General features: G+C 54.5%; 1 protein-coding gene across 2 annotated transcripts; it reads right to left on the bottom strand.

The window, feature by feature from the left end:
* Positions 1-203: 203 nt before the first annotated feature.
* LHX2 (LIM homeobox 2) lies at positions 204-19,258 on the bottom strand. 2 transcript variants are annotated; one of them, XM_065927134.1, is made up of 5 exons: positions 19,139-19,258; positions 17,430-17,632; positions 16,113-16,516; positions 10,257-10,462; positions 204-491 (listed from the first exon to the last, which is right to left on the bottom strand). In XM_065927134.1, the coding sequence occupies exons 1-5, from the start codon at positions 19,256-19,258 to the stop codon at positions 204-206; spliced, it is 1,221 nt and encodes a 406-aa protein (XP_065783206.1). The 2 variants fall into 2 exon arrangements, with proteins under 2 accessions (XP_065783206.1, XP_065783207.1); XM_065927135.1 differs by having other exon boundaries at positions 10,257-10,455; positions 16,109-16,516.
* Positions 19,259-20,743: the final 1,485 nt, after the last annotated feature.

Genomic DNA, 20,743 nt, shown 5'->3' on the forward strand with positions numbered 1-20,743 from the left:
TTCCAGTCCAAAGAGCTGTGTCAGCCGGGGGTGGGGGGGCGCAATTATTTTCTTCCTCAGTTTCCAGGCGAGATCCTAAAATGTGGTTAGTTAGTTGCTCAAAGCCTCTATTTTAAAATACACTTGGAATTCAACTAAAGATAATTTCTTTTTTAAAGAAATTGTGGGGTGGGGGCAGAGGTGGGGGGGGGGGCCGAGAGTCATTAGAAAAGGTTGGTAAGAGTCGTTTGCGAGGGGCTGTGAGGCTCGTGGCCCTCCAAGTTGCCAGGCACAGAAGTTAAGACGGACGTCACAGTCGGCAGGGTGGGGCTAGTCAAGTCTGTGAGGGTGGTGGGCGTGCTGGAGGGGCTGAGCGAGGCGTTGGACAGCTCCGAGGCCGGCCCCGACGGAGTCCCTGTCTGCAGCGCCGCCTCCGTCGACTTGTCCACGCCCGTGTTTTCCTGCCGTAAGAGGTTGCGCCTGAACTTGGCCCGGGCGTTCTGAAACCAGACCTGCGTGGGGGAGAGGGAAGGCTTGGTCAGAGGAAGGTGGGGCGGGCAGGACCAGGAGATGCGCAGAGCATCGCCCCCACGGTTTAACCCAGAGATGCTCATGGGGGTTCTGCCCGAGTGGGGGTGGGGCTGGGGATTTATTTAAAGTCTGCCTAGGGACTTCCCTGGGGGTATCAGCCTTCCAATGCAGGGGAGACGTGTTTGATCCCTGGTTGGGGAGCCAGGGTCCCTCATGCCTCGGGACATTAATTGAGCCCCAGTGCTCCAACTAAGACACAACACAGTCAAAGAAATTTAAAAAAAAAATTTTTTTTTTTAAAAAGGTCTGGCTGGCAATACTTTGTTCTTAATACAATAAAAACATCCTTTCCTCAAACTGCCTGTAATGGGGGTCTCCCCTTCTGTTAGAAGATTCCAGAGCTCAGCCCCTTTCTCCAATATCTCAGCCACTAGCCACATGTGGCCACCCAGCACTTGAAATGAGCCCCTAAACGGCTGGTCTGTAGCTGAGAACCATGTATCAGAATGGTAGAACCATACCAGAAGGAGGTAGAATATCTCAGTGGTCGCTTTTATTTTCATGAATATATTTTCTACTGGACAAATTGGGCCAAACAAGATATAGCCTTACAATTAATTTTACAAGTTTCTTTTTGTTTTGCATGGGACATTTTCCATGTAAAATTATGTATGTGGCTCAGGCTGCATTTCTCTTCTGTTCTGGAAGATTCGCACAAACCAGATTTCCATCATTTTTCACCATGGTTGAGAGATTTTTCTCAGCAGTCAACTTTAAGCAGGCAAAAGATCCCACAAGTCCTTGTTGGTACCAATTTTCAAGGTTTTCATGGTAAGTCTGGGAAATACCAGAATGGGTGTAAAGAACACACAGGCCTCAAGTCAGTAAACGATACCGCTACTAATCCCCGCCACCATCACGTGGAGAAGGCGCCCTGGACCACTGGGTTTCAGGTCTCCGGGCAGAGTGGGAACAACTGCCCGATTAAAGACCCCCCTCTCCCAGCCTGCCCTCGTCCCAGCGTCCTTCATGGGAGGAGAGGGGCAGTTACTGAGCTTGGTATGAAAAGAATGCCCAAGAGAGAGAATATGGGTTTGCTTTCATTTTTCCCTTGGCACAGATACAGGCACACATCCACGCCCATGCCATTGCACACGAGCCTGTACACACGAAGCATCAATACTTGTCCACACAGCAGCGACCCCACCACTAGCAAACTGCACAGACAGATCCTACTGTACCCTGAGGTCCTCAAAGTACTTTGGGAGAAGCCTAGAGAATCTGGGGGGCCGGAGGTTCTAGCTCCCAAAGAAAAAAATGCCAAAGGGCTGGGCGCCTTCACTTCCCTTTGCGTGAGGAAAACACCCGCCAGAAACCTCCCCATAAAACAAAGGGGCTTAGGGAATTTTACAGATTCTGGGGTGTCCAGTTGCATATTTCCAGATGTGCCTGCATTTGCCTGTCTTCCCAGTGTCTCAGACAGGGATGGGAAGGGCCAACTCCTGGCCCCACCCTACCCTGGGGACCACCTCAGAGAGAGGGGCCTGTGGCCTCCAACCCTTCTTTTTGGTGGCCTGATACCACTTGGGCTCAATTTAAAAGCACGGCCTCAAGAATCCTGGGGTAAGGAGAGAGACGGCCACTGTGAGGTTGGGAAACAAAGCTCTCTCCCCTGCACACTGGATCTTTCCAGGAAGAAAGCACATTTTCCCCTGGCCTTCTGCCAAAGCAAGCCCATCACCTCTTCGGGGGGCTCGCAAACAAGGACAGTGCTTCTAAGACCAGCCTCCAGAGGCACTGCTTGGGGTGGGGCCCTCTTCCCTGCCCAGTCCACAGAAATCTGCAGAGGTGAGCCTGTGTGTCTGTCTGGGTCATAGAATGACCAACAGAGAAAATGATGGAGGAAGTCCCCAGCAACCTCAGAGAGAAAAGTCGACTCCCCCAAAGTGTCATTGCAGACGAAAGGGATGAAGAAGGCTGGAGACTTGATGCTCTTGCCATCATCCTATCCTAAGCGTGTGTGGCCCCGTGAGTGCCCTGTGAGTCTGACTCTCCAAGCAGGAGCTGGAAGCCCGGGCGGGGCGGGGGGGTGGGGGGGAGCAGTGCATCGCCCATTGATCTGGGGCTCCAAGCCCTTGGGAAGGGCTGGAACCAGTTAGTTGCTGGCTGTTTGCTATTGCTCCGGCGTTGCCCCTAACAGTGGTTTGTAAACAATGACACCATCTTTCACAACGGCCTTCTCTGGTTTACTGGATCTGAGGCACTGGGAATCTGTGATGAAAGTCAACAGCTCAAGCAAAAGCCAGTTGCTGTGGGGGTTTATGTGGAGTTTGTTTCTCACCCTAAGCCAGGCGTCACCAGAATTCTCTGTGGTATTTTTTTTTTAATCCCCTCCCAAGAGGATATTAGAACAGGGACCCTGTCTAAGCCATTTTCATGTCCCTGGGGATATCACACAGGGACTGGCAAAGATGAAGAGTCAAGTCACACACTCTGAGTTAATAATAATACTAACAGATAACATTTACAGACCTCTTCGTCCCAGGCACCAGTCCCTCCCCTAACACGCACCATCACAGCTTATCTCCATGACCGGCCAAGTAGGGGAGTACTGTCATTATCCCCATTTTATAGACTGAAAACCAAAGAGGAGGCTCAGAGAGGCAAAGTCACTTGCCCAAGGTCACACAGAGGCCAAGCAGAGGTTAGGATTCAGGATGATCTGCCATTAAAAAGTCCATGCTCTCCCTGCCACATGATCTGGAGTGAGTCAGCAAGTGAATGAATAAATGAATGAATAAGCGAGTGAATAAACAGAGAAGCAACTGTAATGTAGTGGAAAGGGCGCAGGTTCTAACTTCATAACTCCCGTTGTGCTTCTGCCACTGACCAACCAAGTGACCTGTGCAAGTCGCCTACCTCGAGGTCTGCCTCATTTCCCTGTCTATACAGGAAGCAGGCTGGTCCGCACTACACCATCTCTATGGCCTCTTGGGGGTGCTAACAGGCTGTGACTCCAGGGCAACCGCAACCAGGAAGATGACCTGCTCTACCCACTCAGCTCTCCCTCTTCATCTCGGGGGTGGGGGTGGGGGGTGGGGGGGGTGGGGGGGGTACCTCATTCGGTGCCTAAGTCCCAGGTGAATGAGGTAGCCCATATGGCTGCGTGCCCCCTCCTCAGATACCCACTGGCCCTTCAGGCTGTGCTTTGCCTCACAAATCCCCTTCTTCAGGATTATTTCATCAAGGAGGCCAGGAGGGGCAGTGGGAAACCCTCTTTGCCCCACAAACCCCCTCCAGGGCCACCGCTAAGGAAACCAGCCAGAAGACCAAAGCTTCAAGCCCCCAAATGGCCACTGGCATTTTTTCATGACATCAAAACTAATGGCTGCACGCAAAGCATGTGGCCAAAGATGGGACAAGTGGAAGTCAGGACCCAGCCACTCCATGCAGTTGCAGAAGAAACGTCTTATGATGAATGTTGGGAGGTGTGTGCTTAGTCGCTCAGTTGTATCTGACTCTTTGTGACCCCATGGACCGTAGCCCGCCAGGCTCCCCTGTCCATGGAATTCTCCAGGCAAGAGTACTGGAGCGGGTAGCCATGCCCTCCTCTAGGGGATCTTCCCAAACGAGGGATTGAACCCAGGTCTCCTGCACTGCAGGCAGATCCTTTACCATCTGAGCCACCAGGGAAGCGATGAATGTTACGTGAGGGAAAAAAGAATAATAAATCATATCCTCTGGCATCATAACTTCATAAAGCAAGTAATAACAACCAGTATTATCCACTCACAAGGCAATGGCCAAGCAATGTTCTAAGCATTTTACACATGTGAACCCCGGTTAGTGCCATATAAGGTTGACACTAATATTATGGTCAGGTGAGGAGACTGAGCCCCACAGTCCAGCCAAAGAGGTAGAGCTGAGAGGTGAGTCCCTGCAGGCTGGGCCCATACCCCCATCCACTACTTGACCTCCAAACTGTACATCTGGATTATTGGTTTCCTATGTCCTCATAAGGGTAATTTTCCCCTCTATTTTTCTAACCTTCCTGTATGGTGGGGCTATTACTTTATAAACTTTAAAGAAAGTTTTCTTGAAACAATAAAAAATGTGAGCAGTGGACTGGACATCATGACCTCTTGATTCCAGCTCCAGGGCTACAACTACTTTGCTGTGAGGCCTTGGACAAGTCACTCTACATCTATGGGTTTCAGTTTCCTTTCTTCTAAAATGGGAGATCTGGACCAAATCATCTATAAAATTCCATCCAACTTTAGCCATCCATTACCAGATCAAACACTCCCTATAGTCCTGCGCAAATGATGGGCAGAACAATGTTCACTCTCCCCATTTTACAGGTGGGGAAGCTGAGGCTCAATGACCTGAAGTCCTAGTTTAAACCTCACCTCCTTGGTGAAGCCACTGCTGACTACCTCCCTCCCCAGGTCAGGTCCTCACATTTATGCTCTCATTGCACCCCTATTTTTCCATCCTAGCACTTCTATTTTATTTTTGTCAAGAGTTAAATAAGAGCTCTGTGGCCAAAAACATTTGGGAAATGTTGGATTAGACAACGTTGAATCTCCTCAAGATTTCTCAATGCCTGTACTAGTGCCAGTGTACTCTGATCGCCAAGAGAACTCGGTCAGTCTGCAGCCTACCCCAAACGTATCTGGTCCTGGAATCACTTAAAAGATATTTTAACTATGAGGTATTTCAAATACACAGAAAAATACAGAGCCCAATCTTATCACCATTTTAATTATTTATACACTACCTTGCTGGACATTGTCTCCCCTCTGGACCATGCAGTTCCAGCCAGGACTGTTCACTGCTGGGGTCACCGCTGAATACTCAGTACCTCATGCCCTGCCCAGAACATGGCAGATCAGTGTATGTGTTGAAGTGAGTGAACAGAGGAAAGCTCGTATCCTCGGGTCTTGAGCTCTCACATAGGTTAGTGATGACTAATGTCATCTAAAGAATGTTGATTGTTAAAATGTATTTTCCTTCAAAGTCACCCCAGGAACCCCTAGGGAAACCCTCACCCATCCAAATCCATCAGCTCACCAGCCCCTTCCCCAAGCCTATGGCATCTTAACATTCTGCCTTCCTGACCCCTCTCCAGGAGAAAAAAGAGGCAACACAGAGGTGCCTGGATGTGCCGAGGAATGGTCTCCAAGAATTGGTAAAGCTTAACGTCTTAATGGACCTCTCTGTCCAAGGGACCATTCTGTCTCCCAGTCACGTTGCCGACTGGTGACAAGTATTAAGGCTGTCCTGCTGTTGGTAGTGACAATTCTGAGCACATTTTATGCCTCTAGGGCTTTACAACAGAATTCCCACTTTCCTACCAAGACGTGGCATCTACGGCTCACTCCTTCCCTCGTCTCCCTTCTGTACTGCCACATTCAGGGCCTCCCTAATAGCTTAGACAGTAAAGCATCCGCCTGTAATGCAGGAGATCCAGGTTCAGTCCCTGGGTGGGGAAGATCCCCTGGAGGAGGAAATGGCAACCTGCTCCAGTATTTTTGCCTGGAGAATTCCATGGACAGAGGAGCCCGGCGAGCGACAGTTCATGGGGTCGAAACAAGTTGGACACGACTGAGTGACTAACACACACACTGCTGCATTCAGCAACTAGATCCAAGGGGAGGGGGTGCTGAGAATCTCAATCGCTATACTATGCTATACTAGAAAAGCTCTGCCATCAGACCAATCCTGGTTTGACTTCTCTCATCACTTACTAGCTATGAGACTCAGTGCAAGGATTTTAGCCTCTCTGAACCTCAGTTTTCTCATCTGCAAAATGAAGATAATTAAACTTTCAAATGTGTGCAAAAGGGAATGGTAGACTGAACCCTGCTAGGTAAATGTGTATGAAATATAGTATGCGTTGAGTCCCTAATATATACTTTATAAATTACCCATCATGTCATCTTATTTACTCCTTGCAAACACCTAGTGAAGCATTGTTATCATCCTCATTTTACAGCTGAAGCTCAGAGAGGTAAGTCACTTGCTCATGACCATTCAGGGAGTCAGTCAATGGGAGGGCTGAGTCTGGACCTCATATCAGCTTCAAATTCCGGCAGGGATACTGCACCCCAGGCCCGCCATGTTGATGGTGCTTATGTATTACAGATTCAGTAACAGCCCAGAACCCCTAGATCCACACAGACACACACACACACCCTACATCATCTACTTCTGGGAACACAGCCTCAACCTCAACCTGCCCCACCATGCAGACCACAACCTGCAGGGGGCACCCAAGGCCTAGCACCATTAAGCTGGCGTAGCCAGTGATGAGAAACCATTTCATGGGCACCTACGTTGTCGCAGCAGGCACCATGCTGGAGCCTTCCCATTCATTGTCTCAATCCTCAGGAATTCTCAAGGTGCAAACTATTATCTGCACTTCAAAGACAAGGCTCTGAGAGAAGTTAAAGTGTCCAAATCACATTGCTGATATGTCAGAAAGGTGTTACCTTTCAAAGCCACACCGGCTGCTTCGCCCCAAACTGCCCCCAGCTGGCCCATCAGTAGTCAGAACACTTGGGAGAGGGCCCCACCCTGCCAATACTGGTTCCTGTACCCTCAAGTAAATCACTTCATCTCACTAGTTCTTAAGCTTCTCATCTGCAAAATGAGCAGGAAAATACCAAGGTAAGGGAGATAGATGAGTGACTGGAAAGACAATGCTTCGCAAACTGCTGCATAAGCATCACCCGTTGTGCCATTGGGGAATATTAAAGATCTGTACAGGAGACTGGGAGAAAGGGAAGGAGGGAGAACAGTGGTCCAATGTGCCCTTCAGGTACGACTGTCCACCCCAGCGATGTTCAGGCTCTAAATGGTACTAAGAGGCAGTCTCTGTTGGATTGGCTTAGAAGAGAAGGAGCAATGCCCATTGATCAGATGGGCCTGGATTTGGATCCAGCTCTGCTACTTACCAGCAAAGTGTGACCTGGGGCAAGTGAAAATCATTTGGGCCTCAATATTCTCATCTGTATAGTGGAGGAGAAGGGATCATGATGCCGGATAGTGAGGACCTGATGAGTAAATGTATGTCACGAGCCTTTTTAACACATAGTAGACACGGGAGACCACTCAAGCATATATTGATTAGTAGACATACCATAACTGTCAGTGGTTTTCTCTCTCTCAACTAGACCCATGTCCTGGCTCTTACCAGTCCCCATGTGGAGAGGGCATGCAGGTGCTAACAGCCCTAGCTCAGGATTCTAGGGGAGGAGGAGCAAGCCTACACCCAGGTCACCCAGGTGAATCTTTCCTTACACATAGGGTAGATAACTGGTCTCTCCCCTGGTCTTCCACAGAATCCCTCCCCTCCCAATTGATCACACTATGGGGAAACTGATCGTGGGTCAGTCTTGATGCCTAATAGCTGAAATTCTTCAGGGCCAGGGCTGTGGCGCATCCATCTCTGGGTCCCCAGGGCCTGAGGTCAATAGGTATTTGGTCAGATGAGCGGTAACTATGATGGAAATGCAACACACTCCTAAAATCAAGCCACCTGCCTTACTAAGGCCAAGAGAGACTGACTGCTCACTCCACATTCAGACCCAACTACAGGTGCTTACTCTTTATTTCATTTAATCTGGATTAAGTGTGGAGGTGTGTGCGCCCTAATGGTGCCCATTTTACAGATGAGAAAGCTATGGCTCAGGTAATTAGTTTGTCCGACATACAGCCAGTTGAGTAGAGGGGCAGAAGGGAACCAGCTCTGCCTGACTTCGAGTCCCTGTTCCTGCCCCTGCCTGCTCCAAGGGCTTGATTCACGGATCCTTTCGATGGAAAGGTGGGATTCACCAATTCACCATAAGTGCATCTTAGAAAGGAAGGACTACTAACCAGAGAGAAGGTGGCGATGCAGATCCTCAGTCCAAATTTCCCCAGGGCTGAAGAACAGAGGGGGCACCAAGGAGGGCCCTCTGATCTAACCCCCCAAAGGAAAAGTCCGAGGGAAATGGACCAGCGGGACCCGAGACCCCAACGAGCCGGGCCGCGGCAGGGTCCCGGCCTCTTCTCGAGCCCGGGCCAGAGAAACCCTTGGGCAACGCGGACCCAAACGCAATCGCGGGGCTCGCGGAGCTCTGGCGGGAGGGGGAGAGGGGCGGGCCCAAGAGGCGCAACGGCGTCCCATTGGCGGGCCCTCAGGTCCCTCCGCTACGTCACCAAACCGGCGCGACCTGGCTGCCCCAGACTCCACTCGTGGTGCGCCGCGCTGGGCGCCCGGATTCCACGGTCTCCTGAGACCTCTCCATCCTCACCGGCGTCACAGTCCCCTCCGGCCACCTCTGTCACCCCCCCCCCCATTTTTTTTTCCCCAAAGTCCTAACAGACTCGCGGGAAAACAGGGTGGCTTCACAGCCTTCAGGGTCGTCATGACCCCTCACCTACCGGTGTTGCCACCCACCCCGGGGCCCTCCGTCCTCAAAGCTGGAAGTTGGGTCGGACTGGTCTGCACTCAAATCCCAGCACCACTCCTCCTATTGTGAGACCACAGTCCGATCACGTCTTCTCTCGATTTTCCTACCTCAAAATGTGCATTATTATCCCTACAACCACATGGTCTGAGGAATAACCTGGTTAAACTGGCTATAAAGGGAGATATTCTCCCACCTTATTATACAGATGGGGAAATTGAATTCTAGCCACCAGAATAATCGTTTATACTATTAACTATTTATAATATGTTAACTCATGAATCTAGTTAATGTTACGCTCACCCACCATCCAGAGTGGTTAAGTGCCAGCTACCCTGATGGGCACTTGGCATTATCTCAATAGCTCCTGTAGTGTAGATAATTTTTGTGCCCATTTCATATATAAGGAAACTGAGGCTCAGAGAGGTTAAGTGATTTAAGGCCCCGGATCACAGAAATGAGTAAGAGGAGGAGCTGAAGACTTAAAAATTGGTGATCCAGGACACCGTCACGAATTTGGGTCACCCTGGACTCCCCAAAGGAGGTTCTTAACATCTCCGAGGGGATGGACAGACCCTTAGGAAATCTGATAAAAGCTCTGGATCCACTCTATCAAGAGAGCACACTCACATACAAGAGCAATGCTGCAGTTTCAGAGGCACCCATCTACTTCCACCCAGGGGATCTGCCCTAATCCCTCTCCCGTACCAAACCTTGATTCTGGGAGAGTCTAAGAAACAACAAAGAAACAGAAGGAAAATCCAGAGACAGAAAGAAAGAGAGAAACTAGAGAGCAAGCAAGGAGCAAGCAGCAGAAGGAGCAAACGGCTAACAGCAGTTGCCTTGGACGGGCATCGCGGTATAAGGGGCCAGGGTGGGGAGGGGAGCTCTGGATTTATCTGAAATGCTTGAACCTTTTACAACATGAACATATTTGTGTGTCACTTGAGTAATAAATAGCAACTAAGAATTGCTTACAAGAAAGAAAAGACTGTGTAGACAAAGGACAGCGGGACACACAGACACAAACCAGAAACACCGAGGGACAGAAACGGAAGGAGAGAGAAGACCTCAGAGTTGCGGGGGCGGGGGTGGGGGTGTGGGGAAGCGTGAAATACAGCCAGAGATAGACTGAAAGATGGAGAAAAAGAACAGGGAAAGATAAACAGATAGGCAGACATAGAACGGAAGGTCCTTCCGCAGCCCCCAGCCGCTGTGGGGTTCCACCTCACAGGTTCCTCAGGTCCTGACGCCACCGAGGCCCCCACCCTTAGCCCCGGCCCGGCTGACCTGTAGAACCCGCTTGGTGAGGCCTGTCTTTTGCGCGAGCTGCTTCAAGTCCTTGGCGTCGGGGTTGTGGTTAATGGCAAAGTAAGACTTCATGGTCCGAAGCTGGTGGTGCTTGAAGGAGGTGCGCATGCGCTTCGTCTTCTGGCTGCTCGGGTATGGCTGGTCTCGGTCTAGGTGCTCCGCGTCGTTCTCGTTGCAGCTCAGGGCTGGGGAGGGAAGGCAGAGGCCGAAGGTGAACCTCCTGGCCCGCCCCCCCCCCCCTGCACTGAAAGTCCACACCCACCCCATGCTCCGCCAAATGTTGCTAGCCTCAGGACCACACTGCGGGTGCCGCACCCCGCTGAGATGGAGACATTATCCCATTTTATAGATTTATAGGGGAATTTGAGGTCGAGCCATTTACCCCGGGTCTCTCAGCTAGGACATGCTGGATTCAAACCCAGCTCTAGGAGACTCCAAAACACATTCTGAGCCATCGTGTTACAATAAAAATAGTAATGACAACAACTTGTCAATGACATTCAACTCCACAAGATGTGCTAATGGGCTTTACATGCACATTTTCATCTCAAAACAACCTTTTGAGCCAAGCATTATTTCCTCCCTTTTTACAGATGTTGAAACTGAGGCTCCTAAAGGGAAATCATTCGACCTCGGACACAGCAGGTCCATTATCTTCCCACTTCTCCCCGAACTCCTAAGGAGAAATGCAGTCTGCAGTCTTCCGCACCCCTCGCCCCCACACAGTGTCAGGGGCAGGCACCTAGAAGTCACAGACTTCCACTCACGTTCCAAACCCTCCACTCACTTTCATCTCTCCATTCCCACACCCAAAGTACTGCCAGACCCCTTAGCCCTGGGCCGGAGGCGCTGGGCTGGAGGTTGGAAACTGTAGTTTGTAGCTTCATCCTCACCACTGCCCTGTGAGACAGCGGCTTCCCAGTTTTACAAACGAGATGAATGAGGCAGAGAGGTTAAGCAATCTTTGGAAATTTCGAAGAGCGGCACAGTACTTGGCCAGAAAGGGAAGGAAATTGGAGGAAGAAATTAACATGTATTCTACACCCAGTGTAAGCCTTTGGCCCTACATACATGGGGAGGAGGGGAGGGCTTCACTACTGCTCCAGGAGGTGACTATTGCTATTCACCCCATTTTAAAGATGAGGAAACTAACACGAAGGGAAATGAAGTCATGCCATTGGTTAAGGCTGAGCCCAGATTCAACACTGCAGTTCTCGCCTCCTTGGTGTTTCTTTCCCCTACACCACAAAGGCTGGCAGAGATGAAGCACGACTCTTTGGGGAGCGTGTCCCTATCCAGAAGGGGCCCAGCTGGGGCTGCCAATGCCTGCAAGGCACTGGGGGTGGGGGACAGGGATGGAAACCTCGGGCCTCAGAAAGTTGCTTAGCAACCTGGTGGGGACATGCAGGACCCCTCTCCAAGATCCCCTTAATACATCCTGAGCTATCCCACATATAAGATTTGCTTTGGGGAGTGTCTCATAGGAGATTAATTCAGTCCCCCCTAAAGTGGGCAGCTGGGAATATATCTCCTGTTTCATCACATGCCCATAATAGAGCTGCAGATTTAGCAAATAAAAATACAGGTTGACTAGTTAAATTTGAATCGCACATAAACAATGAATAATTTCTTAGAATGATATCTGAAATACTGCATGGGACATACCTATACTGAAAACTAATCTGTTGTTTGCCAAAAACTCAAATATTGCACTGTATACACTTATACTAAAAAAATTATTCATTGAATTAAAATTCAAACATCGTATGGGATACACTTACACTAAAAAAATGTATTTTTCCTTTAAAATTCAAATGTTGTATGGGATACACTTACACTAAAAAAAATTATTTATCGCTTACCCAAAATTCAAACTTAACTGGAAGTCCTGCATTTAATCTGGCAATACTACCTCAGAAGCACTCCTGCTCCCCTGGTGGCCTACTCCTCCCCTGCCCAACTGAGAAGTAATCCCTTGCAGAAAAAGTGTGCAAGATGCAGGTCTTATCCCTAACCTTGAAGTTGTCAGCAAGTGGCTACACCTCCTAAAGGCCCCTTCCCACAGACAACCAGGCCCCAAGTTCTCCAGCTGGGCTTTACTCTCCCTGAGAGCACCCAGAGTAAAGAATGGGGATCCAGCAATTTAAAGGGGATCAGAGAATGACTCCAAATGGGATCCATGGAAACTGTCCTGGCCCCCACTGAGGGGAGAGACCCTCTTCTAGCCCCTAGTCCCCAGCCCACGGGGAGGGGGGTTGGAGGGGTAGGGCAGGCCTCCCCACAGGGGATCTCTGGGCCCATTCCTCCGCCCAGCCCCCGCCTGGGCCTTGCTGCTGTTAATGAGCTCCATGGGGACCCTGGCGCCCCACGCACCCAAGGGACATGCCCTGAGCTCGGCCTAGATGGGGGGGTGGGGATGGTGGTTGGGGGAGGGAGAAGGAAAGGGCAGAGAAAGGAGAAAAAGAGACAGATGCACAAAAAAGAGAGAATGGAGAGAAAAGGAGAGGTGGGGGGGGGGGGGACCGGGGAAGATGGACAGAGCCAGGAAAAAAGAGAGGAGAGGCAGAGAAAAAGAAAGCAGTTGATATGGAAGAACCAGAGACAGACAGTTACAAAGACAGAAAAAAATCAGGAGAGACACAGAGAGAGCCAGAGGGGTCACCAAGGCCTAGAAACAGTAGGGATGCGGTGTGGTGAAGGGTCCAGGTTAAGGAATTGAATCCCCGGTCTTGGGCAGGCCGGGTCCCTTTGGCGTGGCTTTTTTAAAGCCGCTACAGGCCGGGTAGGGATGAAAAGGGGAAGGAGGGAAAAAGAGGGGAGGGCAGAAAAGAATTCGGCCCAAGGTAGGGAGGCCCAGGCAGGCCAGCAGCAGGGGCAGGAGACCGCACTAGGGGCAAAGGAGCAGCTGTTGGGCCCAGATTCGGTTGCTGCCCCAGGTCCCCTCACTCTGGCTCCCAGCTTCCCGGCCGGGTGGAGATTCCCCAGGATCGGATCCGGGGAGGAGCAAGGGGATGAGGGGAGGGGGAGGACCAAGCTTTCTCTCTCCTTTTTTTTTTTTTTTTTTCCTCTCAATTAGGCCGATTCAATGGAGCTAAAGAGCTCGTAAAATCATGAATAATTTACTCGTGATCTGTTATTAACCCATCGGGTTTCGAGCTCTTGTCGCTGGGACTGAACCTGTAATCAAATCTGACTTCGCCTCATTTTACTAAAGACGAGATTGTAGGTTCAATTGTCTAAATAATGGATTGGAATCAAATCAGTAATTACGCCGCCAGGCGCGCGCACACACACACACATACACACACAAAGCTGGGGCTGGGGGAGAACTGGGCATCCGGCCGGTCCGCGCGGGACTCCCGTGGCCGCGGCGCGCAAACTCGGACGCAAAGCTCAGGGCCCGGGCCCCTGACCGGCTCGGGCCGCCTTGCCGCGCCCGGGGCCGGGGTGGGGTAGGTTTCAGTTCCGCCTCCGGGACCTGAGCTGCGATCTCGAACCAGCTGGGCTGCCAGAGGAGGGCCAGCCGCGGCGGCCACCGCCCCGGAAGGACTTTCCGACCCTGCGGGCCCCGCCGCTCCAACTGTCCTTCCCTAAGCGAGGGCCGGGCGCACCGACGGCGCCCCCTCCCAACTCTGCCGGAGCTCACTGCCGGATAGTAAGGTGCCGCCGCTCCTCCACCGATTGTCCGCCACAGCGATGAGCTCTGCAGGGGGTCGGTGTGGCTGGACCCCTGGGTATGGGACACTCACACCAACAAGTGTGAGTCCTCACAATCGGAATCACGCGCGCGCGCACACACACACACGCGCACACACTTGCCCGGACATACCACTGAAATCACACGCGCCACGGGGCCCTCTTTCCAGTCCCTACTGCCCGCGGCCCACATTGTGGCCCTTTCTCTTCAGCGGGTGCAGGGAGGGGAGTGGGAGGCCCTGTCGGGGAGGCGCCCCCTTTTCTCAATCTAGTCCCGGGAGCCCGGAGTAAGCAATCCGTACAGCCACGAGCGGCGCGCCTTGCTCGGGTTCCACCAGCTGAGAAAGCCCGGGCCAAGGCCAGAGACGCCAACACCGGGATGGAGAAAGAGACAGGAACTGAGAAACCCCGAGACACACGCAGAGAGAGAAAGGGGGGCCTAGAGACCCGAAAGGAGAAAAAAAAAGAAAGGAACCAAAGAGAAAAGGAGGAGAAAGCATGCGTGGGGCAGACTTGTAGAGGTGCCAGCTTCTCTGAAACTCAGCCTTCAGCCACATCTTGCTCTGAGTGGCGCGGCCTCCTCAGGGAAGGTGGAGGAGCAGCAAAAAGCACAAATAAATCGCTGTACCATCTACCTTTCCGTTGCAAACCTGTCTGCCCAGGGAAAACATAATCCCGCTCCCCACCCATCACGAGCCCTGTGGCCCAGCCCGCCTGCTGCTTTCTACTGGAGGCTAATCGCACTTGATAAATAGACCCGCTTTGTTTTGGGGAACCTGATCTGGACTCAGGGTAGTCTGTTCAGGGTTGGGGGTGACCAAGGGATGCAAGTTTTGGAGAGCCGCATCTCTTACAGAGTTTTCAACAAATCTTAAATCTGCCTTGCAGACCTCGCTGCAGCCACCTCACCATTTACCAAACTGGGGGCTATATTTTCCTCCCAGTTCCACACACCAAGACACATATGCCCCACAATCACCCAACAAACAACTTCGTTGGAGCGAATAGGGGACCCCCACTGGCCTATCATTCTCAACTCCCTGCCCATGCCAGCTCAGATTTTTAAAGATGAAAATAATCCTGACTTCTTCCCCACCACAGCCCTCTCCGCACAGTTCAGAGGCTTGGTTTTGTTTTGTTTCCACTTGTGCATTAGACTAAGGGGAAAAGGAGGAAGAAAACAAAGTCTCTGAATCCGATTCTGTCACAAGCGAAAGAAAGAAAGTAATTGCAAATAAACTCTATCAAGTTCAGAAGCCCAGGGAGTCATAAACCTTTCCCGGCCGTGCAGACTTCGGGCAGATGTTGACGGGCCTCAGAACCGCTGCAGCTGTCCTGAGCTGAGAGGGACGCGGGAGGGGGCAGAGCCTCTCCCAGAAAGACCCAGGGTTCAAAGACGCCGGAAATGCGAAACAAGCCCTCCACCCCAACCCGGCGCAAAGCCAGGCCTTCCCGCTCTCATCCCGAGGCGCCGGCTTTGGAGGGTCGCAGCTCTTATCTCGGCGCCCTGCTGTCACCCAAGACTCGGAAGAAGAACCCCAGGGGCCGGGGAGAACCGAGACCTAGTGGAGCAGGAGGATCGGGCAGGACACTACAACACGCTTTTGCCCAAAAGGCTCCTGGGCCCAAGTTTCCCGAGCCTGCCGCCCACTGCACACTTTACATGACCTGGCCGCAGGCCAGGCCAAGCTCGGTGGCCACGGGCCACCACCAGTTCTTTCTCTTGGGACCCCCGCCGCTCGGTCTTGCTCATCCATCGCCTCAGATCCTCTCCCTCAGCCACACCAACCTACAGCCTGCTTGATGTCGGCTCTGCCATGATTTCTCGATACTTGCACTTTCTGCTCAGCCAAATGGGTAAAAGGCCCAAGACAAAAACCCTCTAAAAGATTTCTCTGCTTCAAGGTACTAAACTGAGAGCATCAAGACCACTCCAGCCAAGGGCGCACAGGCTGGAGCCCAGGGAGCTATTGTCGCTTCTGCCAGGTCATCTGGTGGGCCTGGGGACGCTAAAGCCTGGAGTACCCACAGTGACGCAAGTAAACATGTCCAGCACACTGAAATTCACTTCGCTTTCAGCCTCTGACGCCACGCACCTTCCCTCAACCCGTCGGGGCGCTCGCGGCTCCTCGCACTCACCAGCGTTGTAGGCAGCCAGATCCGCCCCAGGCCCCGGGCTCTTGCGCTTCCTCGGCCGCCCTTTCTGCACTGTGCCCACGCCATTGTAGTAGGGAAGACCCAGAGGGTTGGCCCCGGCTGCACCCAGCCCGGCGCTCTTGGCCGCTGCGGCTGCCGCCGCTGCAGCCGCCACGTCGGCGTGGTTGAAGTGCGCGGGGTACTCGCCCTGCAGCAGTGCCTCGAAGTGCAAGCGGCAGTAGACCAGGCTGTCCTTCATGCCGAAGTGGTCACCCGTGGTCAGCATCTTGTTACACGTGGTGCACGTGAAGCAGTTGAGGTGATAAACCAAGTCCCGAGCTCGCATCACCATCTCCGAGGCCGAGATGCCCAGGTGGCAGCGGGCACAGCGCTGCACAGAGAACCGCCTGCAGGGACCATCGAGGGAGGGACTGTGGGGACACACGGTCGGGCACTCCCCATACCCCTCCTCCAGGTACCGCTGCCACCACTGGCGGAAATCCATTCAAGATGGGCAACCGGGTCTTAACTTCGAGGATGGGGGAAGAGGGAACTAGATTTTGGCCCAGATCTGGTCCTACCCTGAAACATAGTTTCCCTTAACCATTTTCGTGTCTACAAAGGCTTTACTTTACCCAGAGTCTGAGCAAGCCCTAGGAAAGCCTTGCTCGGGAATAAGGGAAACTTCCCATTCATCCCTCCCTCAATCTCTACCCCTGCCCTCCACACTAGTGCCTGGGCATCCTACAGACCTTTGTAATTCCTAAGAAACAGAGACAGGGAGAAAGAGACAGAGGCAGGGGAAGGGGGGGGTGGGGTTGAAATAAGCAGACCTAACCCTAAACCAGGAGAGGAGAACCTAGGAGCCTGGAGCCTGCCTGTTGGTGATTCCGGTTCTTCAATCCTGACCAGCTTTCACTCCCATCTCCAGGAAAGACCCGGAAATGCACCCAATCTGATCCCCAGCTCTCCTTCCAACTTTGTTCCACACCAGTTCAGACTGCCTGGGTCTGGGGGTCCCTGTTTCCGCTCCCTCCAGGTGACCCAAGAAACTTCAAAGGGAGAAGGGTACCCAGTTCAAGCTTATTTTTGGTCTAAGCTAAAAAGAGGGCAGCTTCTGCTTTTTTCTGGGTCCCCACCGACACTTCACAGATCTTTCCAAGAGTTCCCTCAGACTGTTGCTTAGAGAGGATGTCACCCAATTGGTACTGGCTTGGAGAAGGGGGGAACCTGCGTGGGAACCCTCCCTTGGGACAAGATTGCACCCGAGAGCAGGGGTCCTGGGTGCCCCGGGGCGGTGGGTCCCGAGGTGGGGGCTACCTGTAGTAGTCTTCCTTGCAGTAGATGCTTCCGTCCTTGCTGAAACAGGTGAGCTCCGACTCCAGGTTGAGCTTGCACTCGCAGCACTTGAGGCAGCGCATGTGCCACTGCTTGTCCACCGCCAGCAGGTAGTAGCGGTCGGAGATCTTGCCCCCGCAGCCGGCGCAGAGCGCAGCGCGGTCACTGCTGATGGACGGCATGGTCTGCGGAGGGAGGGAGGCGCGAGACCGCAGCGCCTGCGTCAGCCTGCGACCCCACCGCCGCCGCGCCGCGGGGAAACAGGCACGCACCCGCAGCTCCCTCAGTGGCTCAAGCTAGCCCTAAACGCAGCGGGGTGGCTGCCAGGGTGTGTGGTTCGCTTCCTCCACGCCAAAAGGCCCATATCCAAGGGGCTCAGAACCCAGGTCCGCCCGTGCAGCCCAAGTCGGTCGCAGGCCCGGGACCGGCTGCTGGCCTGGACAGACCTTCCTCCTTTCTTCCCCCTCTTCCTGTCCCCTCTGCTCTTTTCCCGAAGGGCTCAAGCTTCGTTGGGGGACTGGATGGCTACTTCAGCCAAGCCCTCCAAAAGCTCTCCCCAAACTGTTTCTTAAAGAAGCCACTTTGCTGGGCCCCAAGAAAAGGAATAAGATGACCATTATAAAAGTCACCCTCCACACAGACTCCTCTCCACAGACTCGGTGGAGTTCTGGGCCCCTAACCGCAGTGATCTCTGGATTCTTAAACCGGAGGTTTAGGCCAGGGCAAATAGCGCGCGGCTACCACTTCTGCCACATTGGCTGGGGCCCTCTTAGGTCCTGAGAGAGGGCGAATGGGGTGCATGGGCACCCTCAAAGTCTCCCAATGCAGGACAGGCCCAATCCAAATCCTCTCCTAACCAAACTGACAGGCTGAGTGGGTACAACTCCGGAAGAAGAGCTTGGAAGCAGAGGCACTGGGGCTTCTCTTCTCACACTCCAAGCAGAGAAGATTCGCTGCTGCTCCCCACCTCTTTGGCCTCTAAAGGTCACTGCGGGGCCTGGCTTGGACAGTGTCTGTTTGTCTGGCCCCCAGGAAGGTCTGAGGCAAGGAACTGGCTATTTGGGGCTGAGCTGGTGGAATAAGGTGTGGAGATCCGAATGGACTCTCCTTCCACAAGAACCAGGCCAGAGCCTGAAGAGCCAGCCCTAACCGGTCCCAGTGGGGCCAGCCAGGAGGCCCGAGAAGCGAACAACGAAGAGTGCTGGCCTGGAAGACTTCGACCCCTGAAATTGCGCTGGGATAGGAACCCCGATTGCCAGGAGGCGGAAAGTAGCTCCAGTCGGCTGGAGACCCCGGTGCTGCGGGGTTGGTTCGTCCTTCCCCGCCGAAGGCGGCCAGAGCCGAGGGTTGGAGGAGAGCGCGGGGTTGGCGACCAAAGAGCCCCTTGAAGTGAAAAGAGAGCCATCGGGCCGCGGGTAGGACTTCGCTCCCACTTCGGGAGAAATGCTCTCTTCCACCTTTAGGGTGTGAAATTTCGGTCTCAACCTTGTTTCCCTCCTCCGCCCCAGCAGCCGGGTTTCCCGTGAGCCGGGAGCTACGGGCCTTGCATCCTGTCCGCAGATCCCCAGCGTCCAGTCCCGCGCGGCACGAAGAACACTCCCCAAAGTGCCCCCAAACTTAGGAGAGCAAAGGCGCAGACCGATCCGGCCGCGTCCCAGCTTCTGGCCCGGACCCCGCAGCCGTGCGCCTACCGTCTCCGTGTCGCCGCGGTCGATGGCGGAGCTGATGGCGGGAGCCTCGCTCTTGGCCCTGCGGTCCATCTCGTCGATGACCCCGTGCACCTCGGGGCCCGACAGGCTGTGGAACAGCATCGCGGCGGGACCGGCGGGGCCGGGGGCGCGGCTCCTCCGCGGGAGGGCTTGCCCCCCGCCTCAGCTGCCTGGCGCTCCCCGCGCTAACGGGCCCGGTGCATCGCCACCGCGGCCCCGGCCCCGCCCGAGCTCGGCTGTGCCCCCAGGCCGGGCTCTGGGCCCCGGGCGCCCGCGGGCCAGGACGCCTCCCGCCGAGGCGCGGGGGCAGCTACATCGCGGGGCGCCTGGGCGGCGGCGCCAAAGCCAGGGTCACAAGGGCACGGGGCGGGTGGTGGGGGGAGGTGGGGTGCGGGAGGGGGCAAGAGACCGGGGCAGAGGTCGGCGCCCGCCGCGGGCGCTTTCACGCCGCGGGCATCGCCCGCCCGGCTTCGGCGCCCCGGGCGCAAAGCAGGAGCGCAAACTCTGCCCGAGGCGGCGACGGCTGCGGTCGGGGCTCACCGGGGAGCGACTAGGGGCCCGCGGCGGCCCAGCTGCCTGGACCTCTCCCCTCCCCGGGGCGTGCCACCAGCCCAAGGCGACCCGCGTAGGCGCTGGGTCCGCTACGGGAGTAGGGGTTTCTCCGGAGCCAGCGAGCCCAGCGGAGACACCGGGAGAATTGAAGAGGAGGAGGAGGAAGAGGAGGAGGCGGAGGTGGAGGAGGAGAAAAAGGAGGAGGAGCAGAGTGGGAGGAGGAGCCGCCGGCCGCGGGCCCCGCCGCGCGCAACGCTCTCCAAGAGCGCGCCGAGCCCAGCCCCGGCTCTGCAGTCCGCGCCAGCCAAGCGTCCGCGCCTTTTCTACAGCCGCGCCTGACATCACGTCCTGCCGCCGCGCCATTGGCCGCCCGGCACCCCGGGCCCCGGCAGCGCGTGCTCCGGGAAGGCGGGAGACCCGAGAGGGAGGGGAACCGCAAGAGGAGGAGAGGAGCGACGAGATGGTGGGAGCTGGTGGGCGAGGCTGGGGGGCGGGGGCGGGAGCCAGCGAGGGAAGAGGGGGAGCGCGGGGTTTGGAGTTTTAAGCTACAAACAGTTTGCTGCGATTTTCTTCGGGAAGGAAAACTAAACCTTCTCTCCCCGCCGTCTCCATCCTAAGAAGGCGCAGCCGCCAGAAGATGCTTGAGGAAGGGCTCCCTCGGGTAATCCCTCGGCCCGGAGCCGCCCCTCGGGCACCGGCTGGGGAGGCCTGGGAAGGCCGGCCTGAAGCAGAGCTCGGGGAGCCTTCGGCCGCTTCCCGCCGAGTCCTGCCTTCCGCCCGGGCTTCGCGCCGCGGGGCTGCGGACTGCCGCGCAGGCCTCCCGCGGACCCGGATGGGCCAGAGCGGCAGAAACCGGCGGGAGCTGTGGCTCCCGGGGAGGGCGGCCAGGCAGCTTACCCTGGCTCCAAGCGAGCTAGGGCCCAATTAATGGCCCGGCGTGTAGTTCCCACTCGCTCTTCCTGTTCTCTCTCCAACCTGGAAGAGTGGGTGCCAGCGTGGCTTTACGAACTAGAAAGTCATGGGTTCTGATCCTAG

Source organism: Muntiacus reevesi, chromosome 3, assembly GCF_963930625.1.
Source record: "Muntiacus reevesi chromosome 3, mMunRee1.1, whole genome shotgun sequence".
NCBI lineage: Eukaryota > Metazoa > Chordata > Mammalia > Artiodactyla > Cervidae > Muntiacus > Muntiacus reevesi.